Below are 25102 nucleotides of genomic sequence, written 5' to 3'. Positions count from 1 at the left end.
TTTGAGCCAACCAGGAGCAAACGCACTTTTGCCTCAGCCAATCACCCGCCAGAAGTGGCCTAGGGAAGAAACGAACGTTTCCTGAGGGAGAGAAACTGAGCAAAAGACAGAAGAGATGGAGAGAGACGGTTTGTGCGTGTTTGTGGCAGGAACAAAAAGAGAATCACAACACCTATGAAGCTTAAATGTTCCTGGAACTGATCCAGAGGAAAGAAAATATACGTTTAAGACAGCCACTTTAAACAATTTATGCGAAAAACAAGTCTTTAATAGGATCAAACTGAATTTGTTGTTACACTATACAGTTCTGCTCATAAATTTGCACACCCTGACAGAAATTGTGAAATTCTGACACTGATTTTGAGAAAATGACTGATCATGCAAAACATGTTAAAAAAAATTAGGATAATGATCATATGATGCCATTTATTATCACATCGTTGTTTGGTTCCTTTTAAAATACTTATGATAACAGAAATCACCCAAATGACGTCCAATCAAAAGTTGACATACACTTGAATGTTTGGCCTTGTTACAGACACACAAGGTGACACAGGTGAAAATGACAATTAAAGGTGAATTTCCCACACATGTGGCTTTTTAAATTGCAATTAGTGTCTGTGTATAAATAGTCAATTAGTTTGTTAGTTCCCACATGGATGCACTGAGCAGGCTAGATACTGAGTCACGAGGAGCAGAAAAGAACTGTCAAAAGACCTGTGTAACAAGGTAATGGAATTGTATAAAGGAAAAGGATATAAAAAGATATCCAAAGCCTTGCAAATGCCAGTCAGTATTTTTCAATCACTTACTAAGAAGTGGAAAATTCGTGGGTCTCTTGATGCCAAGCCAAGGTCAGGTAGGCCAAGAAAGATTTCAGCAAAACTGCCAGAAGAATTGAAAAACCCACAGGAAACCTCAGGAGAAATACTGGCAATTTGCATTCTTCTGCAAAATCGCTCTTGAACTTTCCAGCACGGCAATGACCCAAAGCACAAGGCCAAGTTGACCCTCCAGTGGTTACATTAGAAAAAGGTGAAGGTTCTGGAGTGGCCATCACAGTCTCCTGACCTTAATATCATCGAGCCACTCTGGGGAGATCTCAAACATGCGCTTCATGCAAGATGACCAAAGACTTTGCATGATCTGGAGGCATTTTGCCCAGACAAATGGACAGCTATACCACCTGCAAGAATTCGGGGCCTCATAGACAACTATTAGAAAAGGCTGCACACTGTCATTGATGCTAAAGGGGGAAATACACAGCATCATGAACTAAGGGTACGCAGACTTATGAACAGGGGTCAGTACAAAAAAATCTTTGTTGCCATGATTTGTTTTATGATTGTGCCATTCTGTTATGACCTACAGTTGAATGTGAATCCCATAAGAAATATAAGACATGGGTTTTGCCTGCTCACTCATGTTTTCTTTACAAATGATACATACATGACCAATTCTCCAAGGGTATGCAAACTTTTGAGCCCAACTGTATATGCAAACCTTAGTGAATGGGTGTGTATTCCATACTGCATGTGCATATAGTCTCTCATTTGTAAGTAAGTGATTCTACATCTCTACAAAGGCCATTGCTTTTCTTTGCACTGTGGGCAGTTTAAGTGGAGGGTGATTAGGTGTGTTCCTACCCAAACATTGTTTATGTCTGATGGATTAACAAAGCCTGGATATATGTTTTACAGCTGGCCACATCAATGTGTTATGTCAGTTTCTCAGTCAATGAAAAAGTTGATGATGTGACGCTTTGGTGGAACCTCACCGACCAGTATTTAAAGCAGAGACTGTACAGTAATCTGGCTCGGAGACCAACCATTCACGTAACTGCCAGAAATATTTTTTCCCCATGGGAACCGAAAAAATGTCCCTACAAGTTCAAATTGTCCACATAAAGTTATCCTTGTGTGTATGTGTGGTCCCCTACAGGATAGTAAAACATGTACACACACACACTTACAGACAATGATAGAGAAGGGAAGCCTGGAGCTGACAGATAACAACTTTGTCCTAAACAGGAGAGAGAATCTCAAAACAATGTTTGTTTTTTGTTGTTAATGTTTTGTAGGTTTTAGGGCACTGCCTGTCTGTGTGAGATTCACTGAAAATAACTATATATTTAGTTGATGTAGTTGCTTACCTTACTTTTCTAAAAAAAATCATAGGTGCATTTGACATGTTTGTTAATTTGGGGATGTCAACATGCTGACAGACAAAATTTCTGTTACAGTTATGGAAAGTAATTATTGATGTATGCGTGCACGCAAACACACACACACACTTACACACACAAAACAAACGCACACGCACACACACACAAACACACGCATATGTGGTCAAGGATGCCCCAGTTTGCTCTTGTAGTCTGCTGCTACATCATCTATTACTGATTTGCCAATGTTTGGTTGTGTGTGTATTAGTATGTATTGTGTTAGCATCCTGGCCAGATGTTTCCTCTGCTAGGCTACGGTGTGATTGTGTGTTGCATGCCTATATGTGCATGTAATTCCTGAGCACCAGGTGAGACTAATTTGCTGGCTTTGCCCAGGCAGACAAAAATACTTCAAAGTGTCAAGACCTGGTGAAAAGCTATGGATGGACAAGAAAACATTGGTCCAGGTTGTGAAGCCACGTCTATCCCTATAATTATGTGCTTTTACGCTGTATTTGTCCTGTATTTGCTGTCTATGTACTGAATATTCTGTTTATGTACTGGATATGCTGTATATGGATTATGCTGTATATGTACTGGACATGCTGTATATGTACTGGATATGCTGTATATGGATTATGCTGTATATGTACTGGACATGCTGTATATGTACTGGATATGCTGTATATGGATTATGCTGTATATGTACTGGACATGCTGTATATGTACTGGATATGCTGTATATGGATTATGCTGTATATGTACTGGACATGCTGTACATGTACTGGATAATGCTCTATGGAGGCCATTACATACGTGGAATGCAGGGATACAGCCAACAGGGTCAACGGGGTCAAAGCTGACACTGGTGATAGTCGACTTGTTTCAGAGCCTGTGTAAGATATTTTTAGTTCCCATTTTGTTCTGAGTCTGTTTATGGTGCTTGAAAAACGTACAGACCCAAACTTTCTACATCACCACTCATTCTACTGCTAGCCGCTCAGTAATCCACTGTTGCCTCGTAAGGTGACGTGCGACTATTTACACCCAGGTAATGTGTTACTTTGTGGGTGTGTGTGTGTGTGGGGGGGGGGTGTCAGGGTCAGGGGTTGCACCTGTGATAAATGGAGGACAGAGTAGCAGTAAGGATGTCCTGTGTATGTCCTACTGTTTACTCTCTACGCTGAGCCCATTGTTCTCTGGTCCTGGTGACAATCCCCCTCCTCACTTTCCACATTACTGCTTTATTACCATCTTAGAGGAAACACACACACACACACACACCCACACACACACACACACAGAGATCACCTGTAGTGACGTGTGCAAGATTTGGCACTGAAACCTCTATTGGCATTTACAATGTGTGTTTCTCATCTGGAACAGGGTTTGTTGGTCTTTGTTCTTGTTTTGGGATTGACGCCTGGGTGTTTTCTCCGAAAGTTCATTTGAGCACTGTATCTGAGTCATAAGTTGCCCTGGTTTTTACAATGTAGTAAGTCACGTACAGCTGCCGCTACCCCCCAACCCTTTGTGTCATAGGAAAGCTTTAGCCAAACAAGACATGAGTCAAAGGCAATCCCAGAGTTTGTTATTTTAAATCTGTCACCGGACAGCCAAGTAATCATCATCTGACACAGTACTACATTTTAGTCTTAATGGACTTTGTGATAATGCAAATTCTTTCTCCCGATGACACATTGAGAAAGGTACTCACAGAGAAAATTACAACGGAAAATGGTTTCCGCTCACCGTTCTCTCCTCCTACATACACAGTAGCTCCGTGACTCAATTCCCAAATATTCCTTTCAGTTCCTGTAGGAATAATTATTTATAATCTACTACCCTGGGAGCTATGGCGATGTTTAGTCAGAACCAAGTGTTTTATTTCACACAAAAAAGCATGTCACATTATTTTTGGGGGTATTTAGTTCAGCACAATAATATTTATGACAGAGAGCTGTAATGGGGATGTCCAGCTGGAATATAAAAAACTGGTTTTTGATATAGTCAATCAACAATCAAGTGCGTTTAATATACATTCCAGGGAGACACCTCCAGCATAGAAGACAGTTAGACTAATGCTGTGTGTTTCCTGTCAGGATAATCACTGTCATAAAATTATGATCCCAATGTCATCGTTTACAAGACATTTTTGTTTTGTAAAAGTTATCTTAATATTGTCTTAGCCCTAAAGTAAGATTGTGCTATGTATAAATGGCCAATACAATAGGGGCTGGTAAAATATAGTGAAGTTTGTTGATAATAAACATAAATTCAGCTATTCCAAACACATATTCTATGTCTGATTACCAGCTAGATTTAATGGGAGCAGTGAAACTTCTGAACTAACACATTTTCAGTAGAGAGATGTGAAGATGGACAGTTGGGAGATGCAAGCTTGGTCGAGGGAACGGGAACAGGGCAGTAGGTTAATGAAGGTTAGCATGCTAATAGCACAACCTGCCTGTGAAAACATATTCTGAAGTGGTATTAAGTAGGTTAATAATGATACCACAAACATATGTTGAATTAAACACCTCTGTCAACATTCCCAGCTAAAGGGAAAACAGCCATTTAATTTAAGAGATTTAACAATGTAATTTTGTTGCTAATTTGTATTGGCAGCAACTGCAGATTTCAACTTCAGATATTTACTTGCTTACCCCAGTAGAGAGGGGTGACCGCTTTGAAACGTCAGGCTGTGAGGATACATACTCTGCAACATTGCAACACATTTGACCAATCAAAGCTAACTATCATTCATGCTAGCTTCATAACGCTGACAGTAGGACAAAGCTAGCATAGGTTTCTGAACAGTGTTATTAATTGGAAACCGGGTGCCACTTTACCCCGCCCATGTTAATGTCGCCCAACTGCACCTGTTTGTATCTCTTCATTGAAAATGTATTACTAACTAGGTTTTATTGCCCCCATCACATCTTATATAAAATCTCCACCAACCTGGTGGTATTGTAAAACAAATTAGCTCGAAGTGAGACAAACTACTTGGAATTTAATCCAAGGCATGTTTTAGAACGCTTTGACAATACACTTTTTAAAGCCAAATGTCCTGTGTTTGTGGAGATCAGTTGCACAATAAACAGTGCAGATTATATTTAAATGTGAATCCATCTACCTGCCTGTGACTGAATCCCAGTTTACCAAAATGGCCAGTCAGAAAAATGACAGGATTAGCATAGCCCACGTTGTGATGCTACCTCAGGATCGATTACACCATTTCATGGCATTTTTCACCATCTGACTAAAGGGGTTTTAGCGTACTTTCATCTCTGAGTAACAGTCATTACACAAAGTCACCAGAGATAGGTCGCTTTCTACAGTTGGATTCTGCTATTATTTGAAAAGCCTCCCTGGTCTACAGTGGCTGTTTCTCCCCAGGGCCCAGGGCCCAGGGCCCATTGATGTTCTGTAGCTCCTCCCCTTCCTATCAACCATCAGTCCATTTCCACTTCAGAACAACACTGTTTCCGGGACCCATTAAGAGCAATCAGAGAGATAACATATAGTCTCTATTTTTTCTATCCTTCCCTCCAACCCACCCCCTCTTCCTTTCCATAATTCCTTTCTTCTTGGAACACCCATATCAACCAAGTCATTTTGGTATTACCATGTGAGAATACTGCTAAGAATGAATCTGTAAATATGTAACACCCATTTCCCTGTTCCCACCTACCCTCTTATCTACTATGTACTGTTTACCACCACCACTCTGAATAGCAGATATATCTTGAAAAGACAGGCTGACAGTTAGGGTAAAAATCTATGAGCAGAGGAAAGCAACTCTGATCTCTCTCCCATGTTTCAGATTCAACCCGCCAGCACACCACCACTCCCGCTCCCTTTCCCGAAACACCAGTCGGGACACAAAAGAAAATGATAAGAATGTTTTTCTTCATGTGCTCTCCACGCCATTACCCTGTCTCCTGCAACTGTTAATATGCTGTGGGGAACTGGGAAGCAATTTGTTGAGAACAATAAAGACTTCCTAAGTGAGTCAGGCAGGCCTGCAGAGGGGAGCGAACGCTGGCAGTACCCATGGGATATGCAATTTTATGAGCGTGTGGGCCGGAGCACCCGTCTTCCTGACGTAACCCGTTTCCCAACTGAAGTCATTGTGTGACGTGGGGTTATACTGCAGCTCTGTCTTCAGGAAGTAAACACAAAGTAAACAGTAAGGGTGCGTGATTAATTGTGTCTGACCCCCCTCCCCCACACACCTTGTAACCAATGTGAGACAACAGGAAATGGCAGTTATACCCTACCACCCGGACCCAGCCAGCATGTTCTCATCATTGTTCCTTCGCTGCCATGCTCTCGCTGCAACAGTACGACTAACTCCTAACTGCCTGTACGGCCCCAGGGGGAATCTGATCCACAGCCCCATCCTGCTTCAAGATTTATTTAGGCACACAGGACCACCAATACTGCTGTCAATGTTGTTGAAATATAAATGATGTCTTTAGTTTGGATTCTCTGGTATCTGTCATATTCACAGGAGGTATAGTCTATACGGTATGTGTCACTACTGTGTTTCTTAAGTGTCCACAAAACAACTTGACAGACATAAAGTTTGACACTAAGGATTTCTGTAACAGTAGCCCTCACGGAAAACAAAATTACAATTTCATATGTGAAAATCCCAAGAATTGTACAGCTAAACCTCATACATACTTGTGTTCCAGATACTCAACTGAGTCTGAAGGATGTGCTTAGGAGATAGTAGCTTCAACGGTCCTAATGTCCCTATTTGTGCAAAGATGCCTTCAGAAAACAACTGCTGGTGACTCGGAACACATTTTTGTGTATCTGTATCTATCGAACATCTTACTGAGCTGAGTACCCATAGACTCTTTTGTTTCTGAAAAATGCTACTTTCTAGAAAGTACTACAGATGTTTTTGTGACTTCTGATTTGTGAAAATGTCACTTTCACATTTTAACATCATAATTGAAAATACACATGAATACACATGGCATCACTTCATTTTGAGAGTCCCACAAGTGTATCTACTTACCCTAACCCTTATTCTAAACATAACCTAAATCGTCTTTGGGTCCTTGAAAAGCGTATTTAAATAAAATAACATTAATAATAAATAATAATAATAAAACATCAAAAAAATGCCATCCCAGTTCTGGAACAGCATTCTTTGGTCAGATGAAACCTGTACCAGAATAATGGGAAGAAAAAGGTATAAGTCTTGGACCGTCTCATGATCCGAAGCAAACTACACCATCTGAAAAACACGGTGGAGGCAGTGTGATGGCATGGGCAAGCATGGCTTCCAATGGCATTGGATCACTAGTGTTTAGTGACAGAAGACAGAAGCAGCCGGATGAATTCTGAAGTGTATAAGGATATATTGCCTGTTCAGATTCAGCCAAATTCTGTGAAACTGATTGGACGGCACTTCACTTTACAGATGGACAATGACCCAAAACATACTGCAAAAGCAACACAGGAGTTTTTTAAGGCAAATAAGTAGAATATTCTACAATGGCTGAGTCAATCATCTGATCTCAATCCGATTGAGTATGCATTTCACTTGCTGAAGACAAAATGTAAGGCAGAAAGACCCATGAACAAACAACAACTGAAGACAGCTGCAGTAAAGGCCTGGTAAAGCATCACAAAGGAGGGAACCCAGACTTCAAGCAGTCATTGCCCCCAAAGGATACTCGACAAAGTATTAAAAATGAAAATTGTATTTGATTGTGTTCATTTGGCCAATTACATTTGAGCCCCTGAAATAAGGGAACTGAGTATGAAAATGGTTGCAATTCCTAAACATTTCATAGAATATTTTTGTTCAACCCCTTGAATTAAAGCTGGACTTCAGTTGCCTCTCAGTTGTTAGATTTTAAATCCATTGTGGTGGCATACAAAGTCCAAACTATGAAAATTGTGTCAGTGTCCAAAATATTTCCATACATAACTATATACATTGCATTCAGAAAGTATTCAGACCCCAAGCATTTTATGTTACAGCCTTTTTCTAAAATGGATTAAATAGAATTTTTTTGCAAATGTTTAAAAAATGTAAAACAAATTTCATACGTTTTCAGACAGTCTGTTGTGACATTCGAAATTGAGCTCATCTTCTTTGCACTGATCATCCATGAGATGTTTCTACAACTTGATCAGAGTCCACCTGTGGCAATTTAATGGTAAAGACACACCAGTCCATATAATGTTCCACAGCTGACCATGCATGTCTTGAGCAGAAACGAAGCCATGAGTTTGAAGGAACAATCTATGTAGCTCCGAAACAGGATTGTGTGGAGGCAAAGATCTTGGAAAGGGTGCCAAAAAATGTCAGAAGCATTGAAGGTCCCCAAAAAACACAGGGCTAAATCATTCTAACAAGTTTCAATTCAATTTAAAATGGAGTTTGAAACCACCGACCCTTTTCATTGAGCTGAACGACCAGCCAAAATGAACAATCCACAGCACGGTAGGAATAGGTTTGGTCCAAGTTCACTTTTGAAAACCGGACACAGCATTACATAGTAGGCTACTGCCTCCACATGAAAGGCCTTGGAATGTGGCGGAACCGTGATGATTTGGAGATGCTTTGCAACATAAAAACCTGGAGGACTTGCCGTTGTTGAAGGTCCATTAATTCTGCTATGTATCTGAGAATTCTGGAAGACAATGTCAAGAATGTTAGCGGAATCTGACGTTCATCAGGATCACTCAACAACACACAAGCAGGTCCACACAAGCGACATAGAGTGGAAGCGTTGAGTAGCAGACTATTGCGCTCAACCAGTTATTCAGTTTAAGTGGACAATTATTTTTCCACAGGGGTGCATTGGATATTTTATAACTTTGTTCATTACGTGAATTAAATAATTATATCATTCATGGGTTATTTTGTACTTCACATTTTAAATACTTTGAACAAAGGTGATTCTGTCAATAAGTGATGAAAGCGCCCTTTACAGGAGAGTAGTTTTAGACTGCCACCTTGTGGCTGTAACCAGCAAAAAGAACTTGACAGTTAATGAGACATTTCATTTCCTGAGGTTTCCAAAAGATGGAGACTAGGCTACTGTTTGGTTTGTATTACACAATAATGTCACATAAATGTCGTTAGTGTTTTGAAAAGGTCTAATACTCTATGACTGTTGAACCTTTGAGAAGATTGTTGTATGGTGTTCTTGTGCTGGAAAAATGTTTTGTACAATCTAAGTTGTCTCTTTTGGGGATTTTAGTATTCATTATGAATGTTTTTATTAAAGACTAGGTCCACTTGAACCTTTATTCAGACCTAGTGCGCTTTTACAGCCGTGCCCTCTATTACTACACAAAACACTTAAAATGGAAGTATAACAAATGTTAGATTTAAAATAATAATAATAATAATAATTAATACAAATAAAGAAAAATCGATTTATAATAATACTTCATTTAAAACAATCACAATTAACTATAAAGAGTTAATCGATTGGATTTTTAAATGTCTTATAGGCACCAAGACTCCGAACATAAGGTTTGTCTGTATGCCACCCCATGAGCACGGGGCTGATTAGGCTATTCAAAAGCAGTTTTCTCCAACTCTTTATTGACTCGTCGAGTGTAGGAGTCCTGAGAACGAGTTTGATAACTATTGTTTTCTCATGTTTGTGGTAAGATCACTAGGAATGTTTTGCAAGACAGTCTGTAAATAAATATGAACCAATGTATTTCCCTACTAGAGGTCAATGAGTCCCCATCCAACTGATGTATATAAGATGTGTGCAAAATCTCGCACCAGAGATATATAACGCAAATGCGGCAAAGACTGCATTTAGAGATTTTAGATCGGACACAGGCTTGCTAGTATAGCACATCCCCATAGTATAGCAGTGACGTAGAAGTAGCTTGCACAAGTGTTTTTCTACGTTGAGATTAAATTATTTGTTTCTGTAGAAGAAACCATTAGTCAGTTAACGTAACTGTCTTAAAAAAGCCGCCTTGTTAGGTACTATAGTTTACAAATACCCAATGAAAATTAATTTAATTCGTTGAAATCTAATAAACATTAAAATAATTACAATTTTAGAGACCGCCCACACTGAAGCCCCCCGTGAACGCGGGCGTGCGACAGATTTCAGCTGTTTTTGTAGCCAAGATGACGAGCAACACCAGGTTCAAGAGCCGCACACTCAGATCAGGTCTGTACACACAATAATCAAGGTGATTGACAAACAATCAACAGCAAATAACGAATGACTATAACTATTCCTTGTCTATTTGCCCTAATCCTTTGATTTCTCTCTCGACTCGCGCATCGTTATCACTGGACGACTCCATCTCCATCTTTAACCTGCCTCATCGGGTCTCCCATTCTGACGCTCGCACGCCGAATGAATAACTCCAACTGATACCATTTCCAATAACAGAGGATGGCGGAGAGGTAAGAACTCAGACCCGAGCAAACGTTAGAACCGTTTACAACCATGGCTCATGGACTTAATTCACATAAGCGCTATTGAAATGATCATTATACCATTATCTACCAAAAAAAGTAAAGTCCTTAGGCTGTATGCTAATCGAAATGGTTTTAGCACATCAGAAATTAGATTAAGTTCTCTAAAATGTTGGAAAGTGACACATATTTCCTCTTATAAGCCATGGGATCTTGGAAGACATTTCCATAAGTTATTCATCCCAAAAGATCACAGGACGACTTGACAACATAGTGGCACTTGTGTTTTGTTTGGATATTTTACCGTGGAAGCGGGTAGAAGCTTCACCAAGGGATAAAGGAACCTAAAGATTGTATCTGCTTAGTGACCTTAATTAAGATGGGCACCATAGACAGTCTGTTGTGCACATGCACGCACACATACACATACTAATTACCATGCATGAAAACCCAGTGGTGGGCTGTTCATTCATTCCAGCTGTGCCTGGATCACAGAGACAGGTATCCCTCTGCAGGTCTCCTTGTATGTGGTGCCTGCTTACTGCTATCAACCAAGGAGCTCAAGGCTTATCTTACATCTCCCCAGGTTTGGCAAACTTCCAAGCTCCCAAAGAGAGCTGGTCATGCCAGATTTTGATGCATTTTTTAAATACCAAATTGGCCACTAATTTTGGATCCTCGTTAGCTGTCTCCATGGCAACCCCTGTTAAAAAGCAATTGTCTTTCACCATTGCCAAAGGAAATACAACACTGTGAAATCAGACACAATCGCCCTCGCTCTCACCTCCCTCACTCTGTTCCACATCCACTGTATACCCCCAACCCCCACACACCCTCTCCTCCAGACTTTGCTACCTCGCTGCTCTTTTAAGGAGTGGTACTTCTCGTAAAGTCTGCGTATTGTACAGGACTACAGAGAGTTTACACTGCACTACCCAGGCATTATTCTCTGCCCTCTCCCTCTCTGTCCCCCCTCTGTACTGCTACATATAGTATCTGTGTGGTTGAATGCAGTCAATTTATATCCGTAGCTATTCACCATGAACCTTCTGCTACATGATTCAGGTCTTTTATGTAACTGAGAAGTACAGATGGTCTAAAAGAGACGCACACATACACACACACACACACACACACACACTTGTTTAACTATACTTGCAAGGACCTTTTTAGAGACCAAAATGTGTTTCCATTTAAAATATTTTTTTTCTATAACCCCTAACCCTAACTTTAACCCTCACATTAACCATAAGTCCCAAACCCCCAAAAAACAAAATCTAAACCTAAATCTAACACCGAAACCAAAGCCTTATTTGCTAACCTTAACCCTAATTTTAAACCTAAACCCTCCAACCTAAACCTAAACAGAAACTCCAAGCCTAAAAAAAACATTTCTAAAGGTGAGGACCTGCCAAACATCCTTACTAGTCATCATTTAACATAGTGTACTAAAATGAAGCCATCTGAGCCAGATGTTGGGCACTAATTCCTCAGGGCACCCATTACAGCCATGACAACAGGGATCACTCTTTCAGCTTTCCGTACAATTCCCCTCGTCTCCTCCTCCCCAGCTCAGTCCACCAGTCTCACTGTTAGTAGGGCATTCCCAGATCACTCTCATGTTTTATAGAAACAGAGTGCTGAGGGGAGAAAGAGCGTGCCCTCAGGACATGCAATTCACTGTGGCAGCCTTTACCGGTCCTGCAGTGTGAGTGTGTTTAAGTGTTGCGAAGCTTTTAGATGACCTGCTTCTTGCCCCTTGTATGTGTTTTGTTCAGGAGAAGGACTATGTGGGGTTTGCCACCCTCCCTAACCAGGTCCACAGAAAGTCAGTCAAGAAGGGATTTGACTTCACCCTCATGGTGGCAGGTAAACGATGGACGGTCATGTGCAAAACAATGCACCTTAAATCGCCTTCACTTGCCTTCATTGCAGATTCAGAACTGCCACTGTACTTGCATTTTCAGTTGCACATGCTACCCTACTCCTTCACTTTGCCTCAATCGCACATTCAGAATGCCACTTGTACCCGCGCAACTATTTATCCCACTTGTACATACATTATACCTAATACTTGTACATTTTCTGCCCTCCTCTATTTGCCTCCACTGCACATTTAGAATTGCCATATGTAATGCATTTGCATTAATTGCACATCTATACATTCCGCTTATAATATATATATATATATATTTATATACTTAATACAGTACTTGTACATTTTCTGCCGTCTTCTATTTGCACTTCTGATTAGATGCTAACTGCATTTCGTGTGTACTGTACTTGTACTTGTTCCATTAAAATAAAGTTGAGTCTAATCTAATCTAATGTGTGGATTTTCGTATTGCTGACTGATCCTTGTGTGAATGTGTGTATTTCAAGGAGAGTCTGGTCTCGGTAAATCTACTTTGGTCAACAGCCTGTTCCTCACAGACTTGCACAAGGATAGGAAACTTCTGAACGCTGAGGGTGAGTTGCCGCGGATCCTCTCAGAGCGGACGTGGGTCACAAAATGGACCTCCTGTTGAAAGACGTAGTCTCCCTATCTCCATCTGTCTGTCTGTCTTTACCTCTTCCTCTTACTGATCTCGCTACATCTGTCTTTCATCTCCCACTCGCTACTGCTCTGTCTCTCTCTGTCTCACTTTGTCTCTCTTCATCTCACGTTGTCTTTCTTTCCCTCTCCGTGTCACTTTCTTTCACTCTATCTGTCTGTCTCTTTGTCTCACTTTCTCTCTCTGTCTCTCCCTGTCCCCCCGCTAATCCAGAACGAATCAGTCAAACAGTGGGGATCACTAAGCACACTGTGGACATAGAGGAAAAAGGTGTTAAACTAAAACTGACCATCGTGGACACACCAGGCTTTGGAGACGCCGTCAACAACACAGATTGGTGAGTGTTGCATCTAGGAACGCAATCACACTCTGAACAAAGTCATAACATTGAGCACTGGAACGGACATTTCACTTGGCTTGCGGTCTGTGTGTGTGCAGCTGGAGGCCAATCACAGACTACATTGAGCAACAGTTTGAGCAGTACTTCAGAGACGAGAGTGGACTGAACAGGAAGAACATCCAGGACAACAGAGTCCACTGCTGCCTGTACTTCATACCTCCCTTTGGACACGGGTAACAAAACATAACAAACAAACGAACCCACGTGTACACACACACACACACACAGCCTGACTGCGTATTTCCCGGTAGGCTTCGTCCAGTAGATGTTGAGTTTATGAAGGCTCTGCAGGACAAGGTCAATGTGGTTCCTCTCATCTCTAAAGCGGACTGCCTTACACCCAATGAGATCAGGAGACTCAAAGACCGGGTAAGACTAGACAGTATGTGTGTTTCAAGGTGAACTAGATTTCTCTTAAATTACACTAATAGACTGTGACTTTGTCCATCATTTCTTCATACTGAAGGTTTATGTATCCATCGTTTCTGTAACTGTCTCCATAGTTTCTCAAATATATATATATTTCTGGGGTATTTTAGTATTTTTATTGCCAGGACAGTGTCACGGTGAGGCTAAAAAGACAGTTATGTGTAGGAAGGCAGATAAGGAGGGCTCAGTGGCCAAGCTGGGGCTTGAACACAAGGGGGCGTGTGTGGTCTGTCAGAACTTGGACACTATGCCAGATTCCAGCACTGGGTCCGTTTCTGTAACTGTGTTCACAGAGTGTCTTTTGTTTAGCTGTGTTCATAGTGCCTGTGCGAATGGTTGCGATAAATATGTGGAACTTTGCTTGTGTGTGTATCTACACATGTATTTGTGTGTGTGCTCATGTCTATTTGTACATGTGTGTGTGTGTGTGTGTGTGTGTGTAGGTTCGTGAGGAGATAGATAAGTTTGGAATTAAGGTGTACCAGTTCCCAGACTGTGACTCTGATGAGGATGAGGAGGCCAAACAAAAGGACAGAGAACTCAAGGTCAGACAAAAAATATATGAACACTTTGTTTGTGTCACAGATCTTACCGAATTACTGCCTTTCCCTTAGAATAAACTAAACATACCAGGGATGTTTCTCATACCAGGGATGACTCTTAAGCTAATTAGCTACGTTAATTGAATACATTTTGGATGTTTTTTTTTCATTTGTTTGTGTGTGTCCATGCGTACTGGTGTTTGTGTGTGTGTGTATGGGGCATAGGAGAGCACTCCATTTGCTGTAATTGGCAGTAACATGGTGGTGGAAGCCAGAGGCCAGAAAGTCAGAGGAAGATTCTACCCCTGGGGAATCGTAGAGGGTAGGTGGCGTGTATTAAAATGTGCGTGCACATATGAATGTGTGTATTAACATAACGTATATATGTGTTGTGTGTCTGCAGTAGAGAACCAGGCTCACTGTGACTTTGTAAAGCTAAGGACCATGTTGATCAGGAGCCACATGCATGACCTGAAGGACATTACCAGTGACTGCCACTATGAGAACTACAGGGCTCAGTGTATACACACCATGACCAGGTAATGGCTGTCTGTCTGTGTGTGTGTGGGTGTATGCGTGTGTTCCAGAGCTAACCCTAAGTTCTCCTTCTACTCCAGTAAAATGACCACAGATAAGCGTGTGGAGAGTCCTCTCCCCATCCTGCCCCTGTCCACCCCAGATGTGGAGACTGAGAAACTCATCAAGAAGAAGGACGAGGAGGTAATGGATGGATAATAACATTCATATGATAATGACATGAGAGGATGATGTTGAGTTGGCGTTTGGTCTTTCCACACATCGGTGGTCTAAAGTGAATTCAAAAAGCATTCGCTGCCCAACATAAAATCCAAATGGATTCAAGGAATATGCCACTGATCAAAACAAAACAAAATCCATAATGTCAGAGTTAAAAATAAAATCTACAAAATGTGTCTAAATTTATTCACAAATACAAAACACCTAATTCATATACGTAAGCATTCACCCTGGTTAGTCAATACAGTCCATTTGGAGTCTTTACTGAATTTGCACCTCTGAACACATCAATGTTTTCTTTCCAAAACTGCTTAAGCTCTGTCAAGCTGAATGGGGACCTTAGGTGAACAGCAATTACCAACCATTTGCAGATTTCATTTTTCACTTATGGACATTTTTATTTTGATCAGAGAAAAATCTCGTGACTAAATTCATTTTACAATAAAATGTGGAAAATCCAGAGGGTGTGAATACTTTTGTGTGTGTATGCATCAGGATGTATCAGGGATGTGTTTGTGTGTTTGGACAGGAGTCCCTAGAGAAATCCGAAGGCGGCGACTTCAAACACCTGCAAACTGGCTTGAAACATAATCAATTTGAAAGCAGTTTTAAACATGTTTCTATAGGGCTAATATGTTGACCGGTACTGTGACACTCCCTAACCTGTGTTGGTTATTGGGTTTGATTAAAGGAGAGCGATGGTAGGTCAACTGACATTGCCATTAAGATAACCGACTGATTAGGACAACCATCTGTTTAAGAAAACCGTCTAATAAGTATTCAAGCAGAGGGAAAGGTATTTGTTCATATTCACCTAACTGGGTGAAATCTGCAAAGCCAATGCAGTTGCTGTTGATTAGACTGCAAAAGTAGGCTGGCAATAGGAATCTTTGAAAATGTGTGTTACGTAGCTGCCCGAGGAATCACATCCCAGATGGACTGATGCACAGCTATATGGTCTGACACATACATCAGGATACATGAATATATTGTTTTATAGTCTGATACATACTGTATAATTTAAACGGTTTGATACATACATCAATATTAAATTAAAATAGTGCTACCAGATCTGATACTTTTGTGCCCCCCCCCCTCCCTACCTCCTACATCCCTCCCTCCCTGCTTCACTCCCTACCTCCTACATCCCTCCCTCCCTACCTCCTACATCCCTCCCTCCCTGCTTCACTCCCTACCTCCTACATCCCTCCTCCCTACCTCCTACATCCCTCCCTCCCTACCTCCTACATCCCTCCCTCCCTCCCTACCTCGTACATTCCTCCCTCCCTGCCTCCATCCCTACCTCCTACATCCCTCCCTCCCTACCTCCTACATCCCTCCCTCCCTACCTCCTACATCCCTCCCTCCCTGCCTCCCTCCCTACCTCGTACATTCCTCCCTCCCTGCTTCCCTCCCTACCTCCTACATTCCTCCCTCCCTACCTCCTACATCCCTCCCTCCCTGCCTCCCTCCCTACCTCCTACATCCCTCCCTTCCTGCCTCCCTTCCTACCTCCTACATCCCTCCCTACCTCCTACATCCCTCCCTCCCTGCCTCCTCCCTACCTCCTACATCCCTCCCTCTCTGCCTTCCTCCCGGTCTCTCTCTAGTTGAGGAGGATGCAGGAGATGCTTCAGAAGATGCAGCAGCAGATGCAGCATGAGCAGGACTTGTAGATACTCCCCCCTAATCTGACTACTGACATGTCACCTTTCACCTGATGACCTGTGGGAGGAAGTTACACCGGGTTAGTCAAACACTGGTCCCACATCACTGCAACCAGCAGCGGAGATCTGTACAGTACAGCTCTAAACATTCATTACTAACAAAGCAATTGCACACAGGGTAACCCCAACACATAACACTCCAAACCATGGATGGGGTTTGGTACACTGGAATGAGACTAATAAGAATTTCTTGGTGTTATGAAAAGCTAAAAGTCACGCATTGTAGCGTAGTATATTTGCACCTTAGTTTGCAGTTGATGTCTAAGCTGTTTTTTTCTATTTATGGAAAGTCCCATTTGATACTGAATATGACTGTTTTGGTAGATGGTTGAATATATGTTATGCACTCTGCTGACAAACACAGAATTTGGGTCAGATTTGTTTATTCTGAATATAATGTTGTATTTGCTTTGTGGTATTTATGGTTATTCTTGGTGTGTATATGAGTGTGTGTTTGAGAGAAGCTTTATCTATATCAGCCTTATTGTAAAATTTGTCAATTTCCTGTGAAACGTAAGTTTAGAAATGAACCAAAAACAATGTTTTGCAAGAGAATCACTCCTTGTCCATATGCTCTACTGACAGACCGAGACAAAACCCATCATCGCTGTTGTCTCCAATGCTTCTTTTATGAGTCAAGGGCCAGGTGTTGCAGTACAATCATTTTCAGTCTGCTTAATATTCTGTTAGGCAAAGACATTAGATTGAAGTCAAATGAAGACGAAACTTTAGACCCAAAATGAAGCCACACAATTAAATGGTGATGGATAATATAATTTGTGTTTTTGCGTGAATGTGCATGCAAACGTGTGTGTGTGTGTGTGCGTGAATGTAACTGTGTGATGGTCAGCATTGGCTTGCGTGCCAACGTGCATGTGTGCTTGTCTGTCACCATGGCATGGTATGTAGTTCCCTCCATTTGTAATATGTAACTGGTGAGTAGATATGTCGACATTGTTAAGTTTGTGTCCACACAGACAGTGATGTCTCGTTTTGAATAAAGCCACTGTTGAACTTTTGATGCTCGCTGTTGTTACTCTTTGTGTCTGCGTGTGCTATTACTCTTGCTGCAGATGCTAGAGGGCTGAATATATCTTCTAACCTTTTAAACTCACATTAAACTCACCAGTTACACTGAAAATCAAGATTGCCATACCGATTGTGAACGCCACATTTTAGCAGCACATTGTAATGTACCCTAATATATATTAACGTACAATATACATTTGGTTGTCAAACATTTAGGTATACTACTTTATGTATTCTCTTGAGACTAGTGATGGCCATACCAGCAGGATATTATGCTAGCAGCTCTCATTGAGAATTTATTTTTCAAATTAAAAGCCATCATTGAAATATATAAGGCAATATAGTTAGCAATCTAGTCTGTACGTTTTACGTTTAATGTGCGTTCCAATATTGCTCGTGTCTGTTCTTTTTAGATTAGATTGTTAACTATATTGCCTTATAAATTTCAATGACGGCTTTTATTGTGATAAAGAAAATCTGAGTGTTGCCAGCATATCATCCTGCTGCTAAAATAACGCTAATGAAGCCTCGTTTGGCCATCACTACTTGAGACCAAGTTGATTATATTGGTCCCATTAAAAGATTGAGATCTGATAAGACGAATATATTCTGTAAACAAATGATTCAAACAGTCCGAATCTTCTAGAAGTGGTTCTGTTTGTTTTATCGCTTCGGAAATTCCACTATGCCAACTATTACTTCCTACTGGCTGAGTAGATTTGTGTTGTACCAATTGTAATTAAAATGAAAATAATGTCATGTCCTACAATAAGCCTTCCTACATCTGCTTAAAGCAATACTACATAACTCATTCCCAATGGTCAACACAAAAAACATCTTAGCCTTTTTGAATCGGACTTCAAAGGCGAAACCACTTACTGCGGGTTTCAAGACCATCACTTCATCAGGCTGTGACAGTTTCTGGTTCGCTGCCTCGTTGAATCATCAGCAGCGCGCTACACATTTAATCTAGACCGGGAGAATGGAAAGAACAGGAGAAAAAGATAATGAAGCCTCCTCGTCCCACCAAAATACTATGTGGAAACAATTTCAAGCGAAAGCCAAACCCATTTTAAGCCCTAAACTGAGCAGAAACACAGATGAGAAAAGGGAGAGGGGATCAATGTGGATGTTTCGGAAGAAGAAAAAGCACCATGTTTTGGACCGGGTAATCTCCTCATCACAGCCCGACCTCTTCTCCGCGCCTGTGTGTTTGGACTCGCAAGAATCTCCCCACTGCGGCAAAGCGGACCCCAGCTCAGTCACCAGTCACAGCTCCAGACCGCTATGCTACAGACAGACGACCGAGGAAACGGTGCAGCCGGACACACAGAAAGTCGCGAGCGGAACGGGCAGCCCGAAGCACACGATGGTTCAGCTGATGCAGTCCCACCACAAAAGCTCTTCGCTGGGGTCAGCGTGCTTGGAGAAGCTGGTCTCGGACACTGCAGCGATCACAAGTGACAGTGGTGTGGGAGAAACACCGCCAAAGCTTGATAAAACGGATCCGCAGGTAGGCTACAGATAAATGAAATATATTAGCCTACACTTATATTGTGTGAAATATTGGCCCTAGGGTAATTTATTTGAAGAAATATAAACTACCAAGTCAAGCCTAAAGTTTTTTTTAACACCATGATTTATTCTACATAGACAGGGAATATAATTACAGCTCTACTTTCTTGTAGCTGTATTTTTATTTTTTTATGTAACTAATGTATAATCTCAAGTATTTCAGTTCATGCATCATCGAATCCAATAATAATAAAAAAAAACATTTGTAGGACACTATCATGACCAAATAAAACGTGAGGTTACTCTAAAACATAAACTAGAACAGATTAGTTTGTTTTACAGTTAACTGAAGAGAACTGCACAATAATAACTGCAGGAGGTGGAACTAGTGGTCATAATGTTCACCTGTTTGTGAATGTGTGTATGTGTGGGTACAGGTTTTACTATACTTGAGAAAGCCAAAAAACTATTACAATAAGGGATAGTAAAATTCAGACTGTGTGCATCCATAGACTTCAGTGTGTCGGGATCCCTCCCCTATGACCTATAATCCCATTTACTATAACCCCATCCCAGTTTACAAGGTCATAATCCGATGTCATAAAGGGGGATGTTTTGCATGGAAATGGAGAGAGTGAAGAACAGAGACAGCGATTATGGCGAGAGATAATACAGAGGACAAGAAACAGGTTTCTAAAGGGAAGAATGGAAAAGGAGCGGTAGTGAGGGGATGAGGGAGGTTGTTTGAAAAGGAAACCAAAGAGAGGGAGACATTCCCGGAGGACATTTCACGGTGGATTACCTGTCGGAACATGCACTGTGGCCAAACTCACATTACTGGCAAGAAGGAAAAAAGACTTGTTAGGGGCGTGAGTTTCCGCCAGGTGTCATGTTTCGACAGAGACACAGTAGACTGTGACTGTCATTTACACAAGCTGGTTAAAATTAGGATTTGGAGAAGATGAGATGGTCCTAGATCTGTTCCCGTTGTAACGAGGGGTGTCGTTTTGTGTTTTTGGGAGAGCCTTTGTACTGAATGGCAATAAAACATTTGTGAACCCTATTACCATGTTATTGATCTGTGCATGTGTGCGTTTGTGTGTTTGACTCTGTTTCCTGAGTTAAGTCACAGACTGAAAAATCCAGGGCCATATTTGCAAACATTATTCAGCAGTTCTTTTTTACTCCATCTTTCTCCCCTGCCAGTTTGGTGAAATCCAAATTGTGTTCAAAACCTTGATTCATCCCAACAGCCGACAGGAAATTCAAAGACAGGAAGCACATCTTGCCAACTCATTCTGTTATTGTCACACAGCTGGCCCAACAAGGAAGTACTTTCGCGCTTTAAAGATAATACTTTCACTGGCTAACAACCACGACTGAGTGTAATATATCCACACATTATTCAGTTTGCATGAATGCACTAGTAGTTCCAGATATACAAATATACACTCACCTAAAGGATTATTAGAAACACCATACTAATAGTGTGTTTGACCCCCTTTCGCCTTCAGAACTGCCTTAATTCTACGTGGCATTGATTTAACAAGGTGCTGAAAGCATTCTTTAGAAATGTTGGCCCATATTGATAGGATAGCATCTTGCAGTTGATGGAGATTTGTGGGATGCACATCCAGGGCACGAAGCTCCCGTTCCACCACATCCCAAAGATGCTCTATTGGGTTGAGATCTGGTGACTGTGGGGGCCATTTCAGTACAGTGAACTCATTGTCATGTTCAAGAAACCAATTTGAAATGATTCAAGCTTCGTGACATGGTGCATTATCCTGCTGGAAGTAGCCATCAGAGGATGGGTACATGGTGGTCATAAAGGGATGGACATGGTCAGAAACAATGCTCAGGTAGGCCATGGCATTTAAACGATGCCCAATTGGCACTAAGGGGCCTAAAGTGTGCCAAGAAAACATCCCCCACACCATTACACCACCACCAGCAGCCTGCACAATGGTAACAAGGCATGAAGGATCCATGTTCTCATTCTGTTTACGCCAAATTCTGACTCTACCATGAATGTCTCAACAGAAATCGAGACTCATCAGACCAGGCAACATTCTTCCAGTCTTCAACTGTCCAATTTTGGTGAGCTCTTGTAAATTGTAGCCTCTTTTTCCTATTTGTAGTGGAGATGAGTGGAACCCGGTGGGGTCTTCTGCTGTTGTAGCCCATCCGCCTCAAGGTTGTGCATGTTGTGGCTTCACAAATGCTTTGCTGCATACCTCGGTTGTAACGAGTGGTTATTTCAGTCAAAGTTGCTCTTCTATCAGCTTGAATCAGTCGGCCCATTCTCCTCTGACCTCTAGCATCAACAAGGCATTTTCGCCCCCACAGGACTGCCGCATAATGGATGTTTTTCCCTTTTCACACCATTCTTTGTAAACCCTAGAAATGGTTGTGCGTGAAAATCCCAGTAACTGAGCAGATTGTGAAATACTCAGACCGGCCCGTCTGGCACCAACAACCATGCCACGCTCAAAATTGCTTAAATCACCTTTCTTTCCCATTCTGACATTCAGTTTGGAGTTCAGGAGATTGTCTTGACCAGGACCACACCCCTAAATGGATTGAAGCAACTGCCATGTGATTGGTTGATTAGATAATTGCATTAATGATAAATTGAACAGGTGTTCCTAATAATCCTTTAGGTGAGTGTATGCTTTCAGTAACACATTAAAAAAACAAAAACATTTGGCCAATCATTTTTAAGATTTGTGTAGTTATTTCTTTTATTTGATGAAGTAATTCCTCTCCCAATTCCCATGCAACACATAAAGTTGGGGGAATACTCAGAATCCTTGCCACATTATCTATTAGCTATAAAGAACTAGCAAGCCAGTCTACACTATGAGCTAATGACCAGTCAGTCAGATGTGTTTGAATATGTTTAGTTAAACTTAATGTGCATTTGGACCTGTCCCTGTACACTTTCACAGTGATTAGGAATTGGCCGGTCAAGTTTTGGATCATCTCCAACTATGTCAACAATTGTAATGGTTTACCCTTTTATCACATGCAAGAAAACCAATAATACATAATTGGCTGATGCGTTATGAGTCTGAGAAACTGTTTGAAGTTACTGCTGTTTATAATGTGCATAAGTATGGCCCGTGGTGATCTCTGCATTTAGTAGTAGAGAAGGTGATCAGTCACTTTGATAATGACAAACAAACAGCCATTAAACCTCACCGGGCTAACGCAGAATCTGTCAGCTGGGCTGAATGGTGATCAGAGCACACCTCCTTCATCATGATCTCCCTGACGTTAATAACATAGACTGTAAACTAGAGTGCACTTAAGTGTTCATCTTTTGCTCTTCACTACATTAAAACTACATTCAGATGGTTGGTTCGCAAATGTGTGTACTTATGTCTGTGCATGCTTGTGTTTGCAGGGGTGGATAAAGTGAACAAAATGATTGGGTGAAATACTACTTGAGAATGAGGCTCATTTAAATATACAGACTGGTGACAAAAGAAATCCTTTGTTATGAGGGGTTTATGAACTGCAATCCCGTTCTAATATTACACTCTGTGTAGTTATGGACGGACTGTTCTTCTCTATTAGATCAGAGGTAGTAGTGATGATCAAAGATTTGTCTTGTGCAGGTCCTGCTAAGTATTTGATATGTAAGTAGCAAATTGCAGATTTCAAAGATATTTTTTACTTATTTCCTTTACACAGCTGTGGGCGTAGGACACAGCTACAGTCTGCATTTCCTGCTGTTACTCTGTGTGGATGTGTATGTGTGGGACTGTGGTGGTTGTGTCTGTGTGGGTGTGAGTGCCTGTGGTTTTTTTATGTTTGTGTGTGTGTGCTAGTATGACATTTGCAGAATAACTGTAGGTTACATACCAGGTAGATGTTTTCAGTTTCTGTAGGCAAAGGGTTGGTGGTAAAATAACATGGTTGTCTGTAGGTCAAGGGAGGTTTGCTAGTAAAATGACATGGTTGTCCTCTGTTGTCATTATCAGTAAGAGACACTTTGCATGAAACACACACCCACACACCCACAGCCTCAGAGACATCTGACAATACAAAGGAAGCCAGTTGTCTCATTCTGAAGAATCATCTCTGTGGAGCCACAAGGGAGGCCAGGAGGACCACAGTGGAAACAAGTGTTATGTAACACATTCACAAATTGTGACTGTGAAATAAAAGTTGTATATACACTCACCTAAAGGATTATTAGGAACACCTGTTCAATTTCTCATTAATGCAATTATCTAATCAACAAGGGGTGTGGTTCTGGTCAAGACAATCTCCTGAACTCCAAACTGAATGTCAGAATGGGAAAGAAAGGTGATTTAAGCAATTTTGAGCGTGGCATGGTTGTTGGTGCCAGACGGGCCGGTCTGAGTATTTCACAATCTGCTCAGTTACTGGAATTTTCAAGCACAACCATTTCTAGGGTTTACAAAGAATGGTGTGAAAAGGGAAAAACATCCAGTATGCGGCAGTCCTGTGGGCAAAAATGCCTTGTTGATGCTAGAGGTCAAAGGAGAATTGGCCGACTGATTCAAGCTGATAGAAGAACAACTTTGAAATAACCACTCGTTACAACCGAGGTATGCAGCAAAGCATTTGTGAAGCCACAACACGCACAACCTTGAGGCGGATGGGCTACAACAGCAGAAGACCCCACCGGGTACCACTCATCTCCACTACAAATAGGAAAAAGAGGCTACAATTTACAAGAGCTCACCAAAATTGGACAGTTGAAGACTGGAAGAATGTTGCCTGGTCTGATGAGTCTCGATTTCTGTTGAGATATTCAGATGGTAGAGTCAGAATTTGGCGTAAACAGAATGAGAACATGGATCCATCATGCCTTGTTACCACTGTGCAGGCTGGTGGTGGTAGTCTAATGGTGTGGGGGATGTTTTCTTGGCACACTTTAGGCCCCTTAGTGCCAATTGGGCATCGTTTAAATGCCATGGCCTACCTGAGCATTGTTTCTGACCATGTCCATCCCTTTATGACCACCATGTACCCATCCTCTGATGGATACTTCCAGCAGGATAATGCACCATGTCACAAAGCTCGAATCATTTCAAATTGGTTACAGAACTTGAGAATGAGTTCACTGTACTGAAATGGCCACAGTCACCAGATCTCAACCCAATAGAGCATCTCTGGGATGTGGTGGAACGGGAGCTTCATGCCCTGGATGTGCATCCCACAAATCTCTATCAACTGCAATATGCTATCCTATCAATATGTGCCAACATTTCTAAAGAATGCTTTCAGCACCTTGTTGAATCTTCCAAAGCATCAGAGGGATCGCATTGTTGAAAGATATCAGTCAGGAGATGGCTACAAAATAATTTCCAAAGCATTATATATAGCATGGAACACAGTGAAGACAGTCATCGATGAGTGGAGAAAATATGGCACAACAGAGACATTACAAAGAACTGGACATCCCTCCAAAATGTATGAAAAGATGAGAAGAAAACTGGTCAGGGAGGCTTCCAAGAGGCCTACAGCAACATTAAAGGTGCTGCAGGAATTTCTGCCAAGTACTGACTGT

General features: G+C 41.4%; 2 protein-coding genes across 8 annotated transcripts in view; both read left to right on the top strand.

Moving 5' to 3' along the window:
* The first annotated feature begins 10238 nt into the window (after nt 1-10238).
* sept5b (septin 5b) lies at nt 10239-17469 on the top strand. Its single transcript, XM_010878189.3, has 12 exons — nt 10239-10347; nt 10576-10589; nt 12380-12470; nt 12984-13070; nt 13370-13493; nt 13595-13729; nt 13808-13925; nt 14429-14530; nt 14753-14849; nt 14931-15066; nt 15145-15247; nt 16894-17469. The coding sequence occupies exons 1-12, from the start codon at nt 10305-10307 to the stop codon at nt 16957-16959; spliced, it is 1116 nt and encodes a 371-aa protein (XP_010876491.1). The 5' UTR covers nt 10239-10304; the 3' UTR covers nt 16960-17469.
* Nucleotides 17470-19015: 1546 nt separating this feature from the next.
* mctp1b (multiple C2 domains, transmembrane 1b) overlaps nt 19016-25102 on the top strand; it is a 28385-nt gene continuing 22298 nt past the window's right edge. For all 7 annotated transcript variants that reach the window (XM_010878187.3, XM_010878188.3, XM_010878185.5 and 4 more), the window contains exon 1: nt 19016-19552. In XM_010878187.3, coding sequence (XP_010876489.2) covers nt 19022-19552 — 531 coding nt within the window. In that variant the 5' untranslated portion in view covers nt 19016-19021. The remainder of the gene's footprint in view (nt 19553-25102) is intronic.

The sequence above is a fragment of the Esox lucius genome, chromosome 14, assembly GCF_011004845.1.
Source record: "Esox lucius isolate fEsoLuc1 chromosome 14, fEsoLuc1.pri, whole genome shotgun sequence".
Lineage (NCBI taxonomy): Eukaryota > Metazoa > Chordata > Actinopteri > Esociformes > Esocidae > Esox > Esox lucius.
This window is presented reverse-complemented; position numbering and strand designations above follow the sequence as displayed.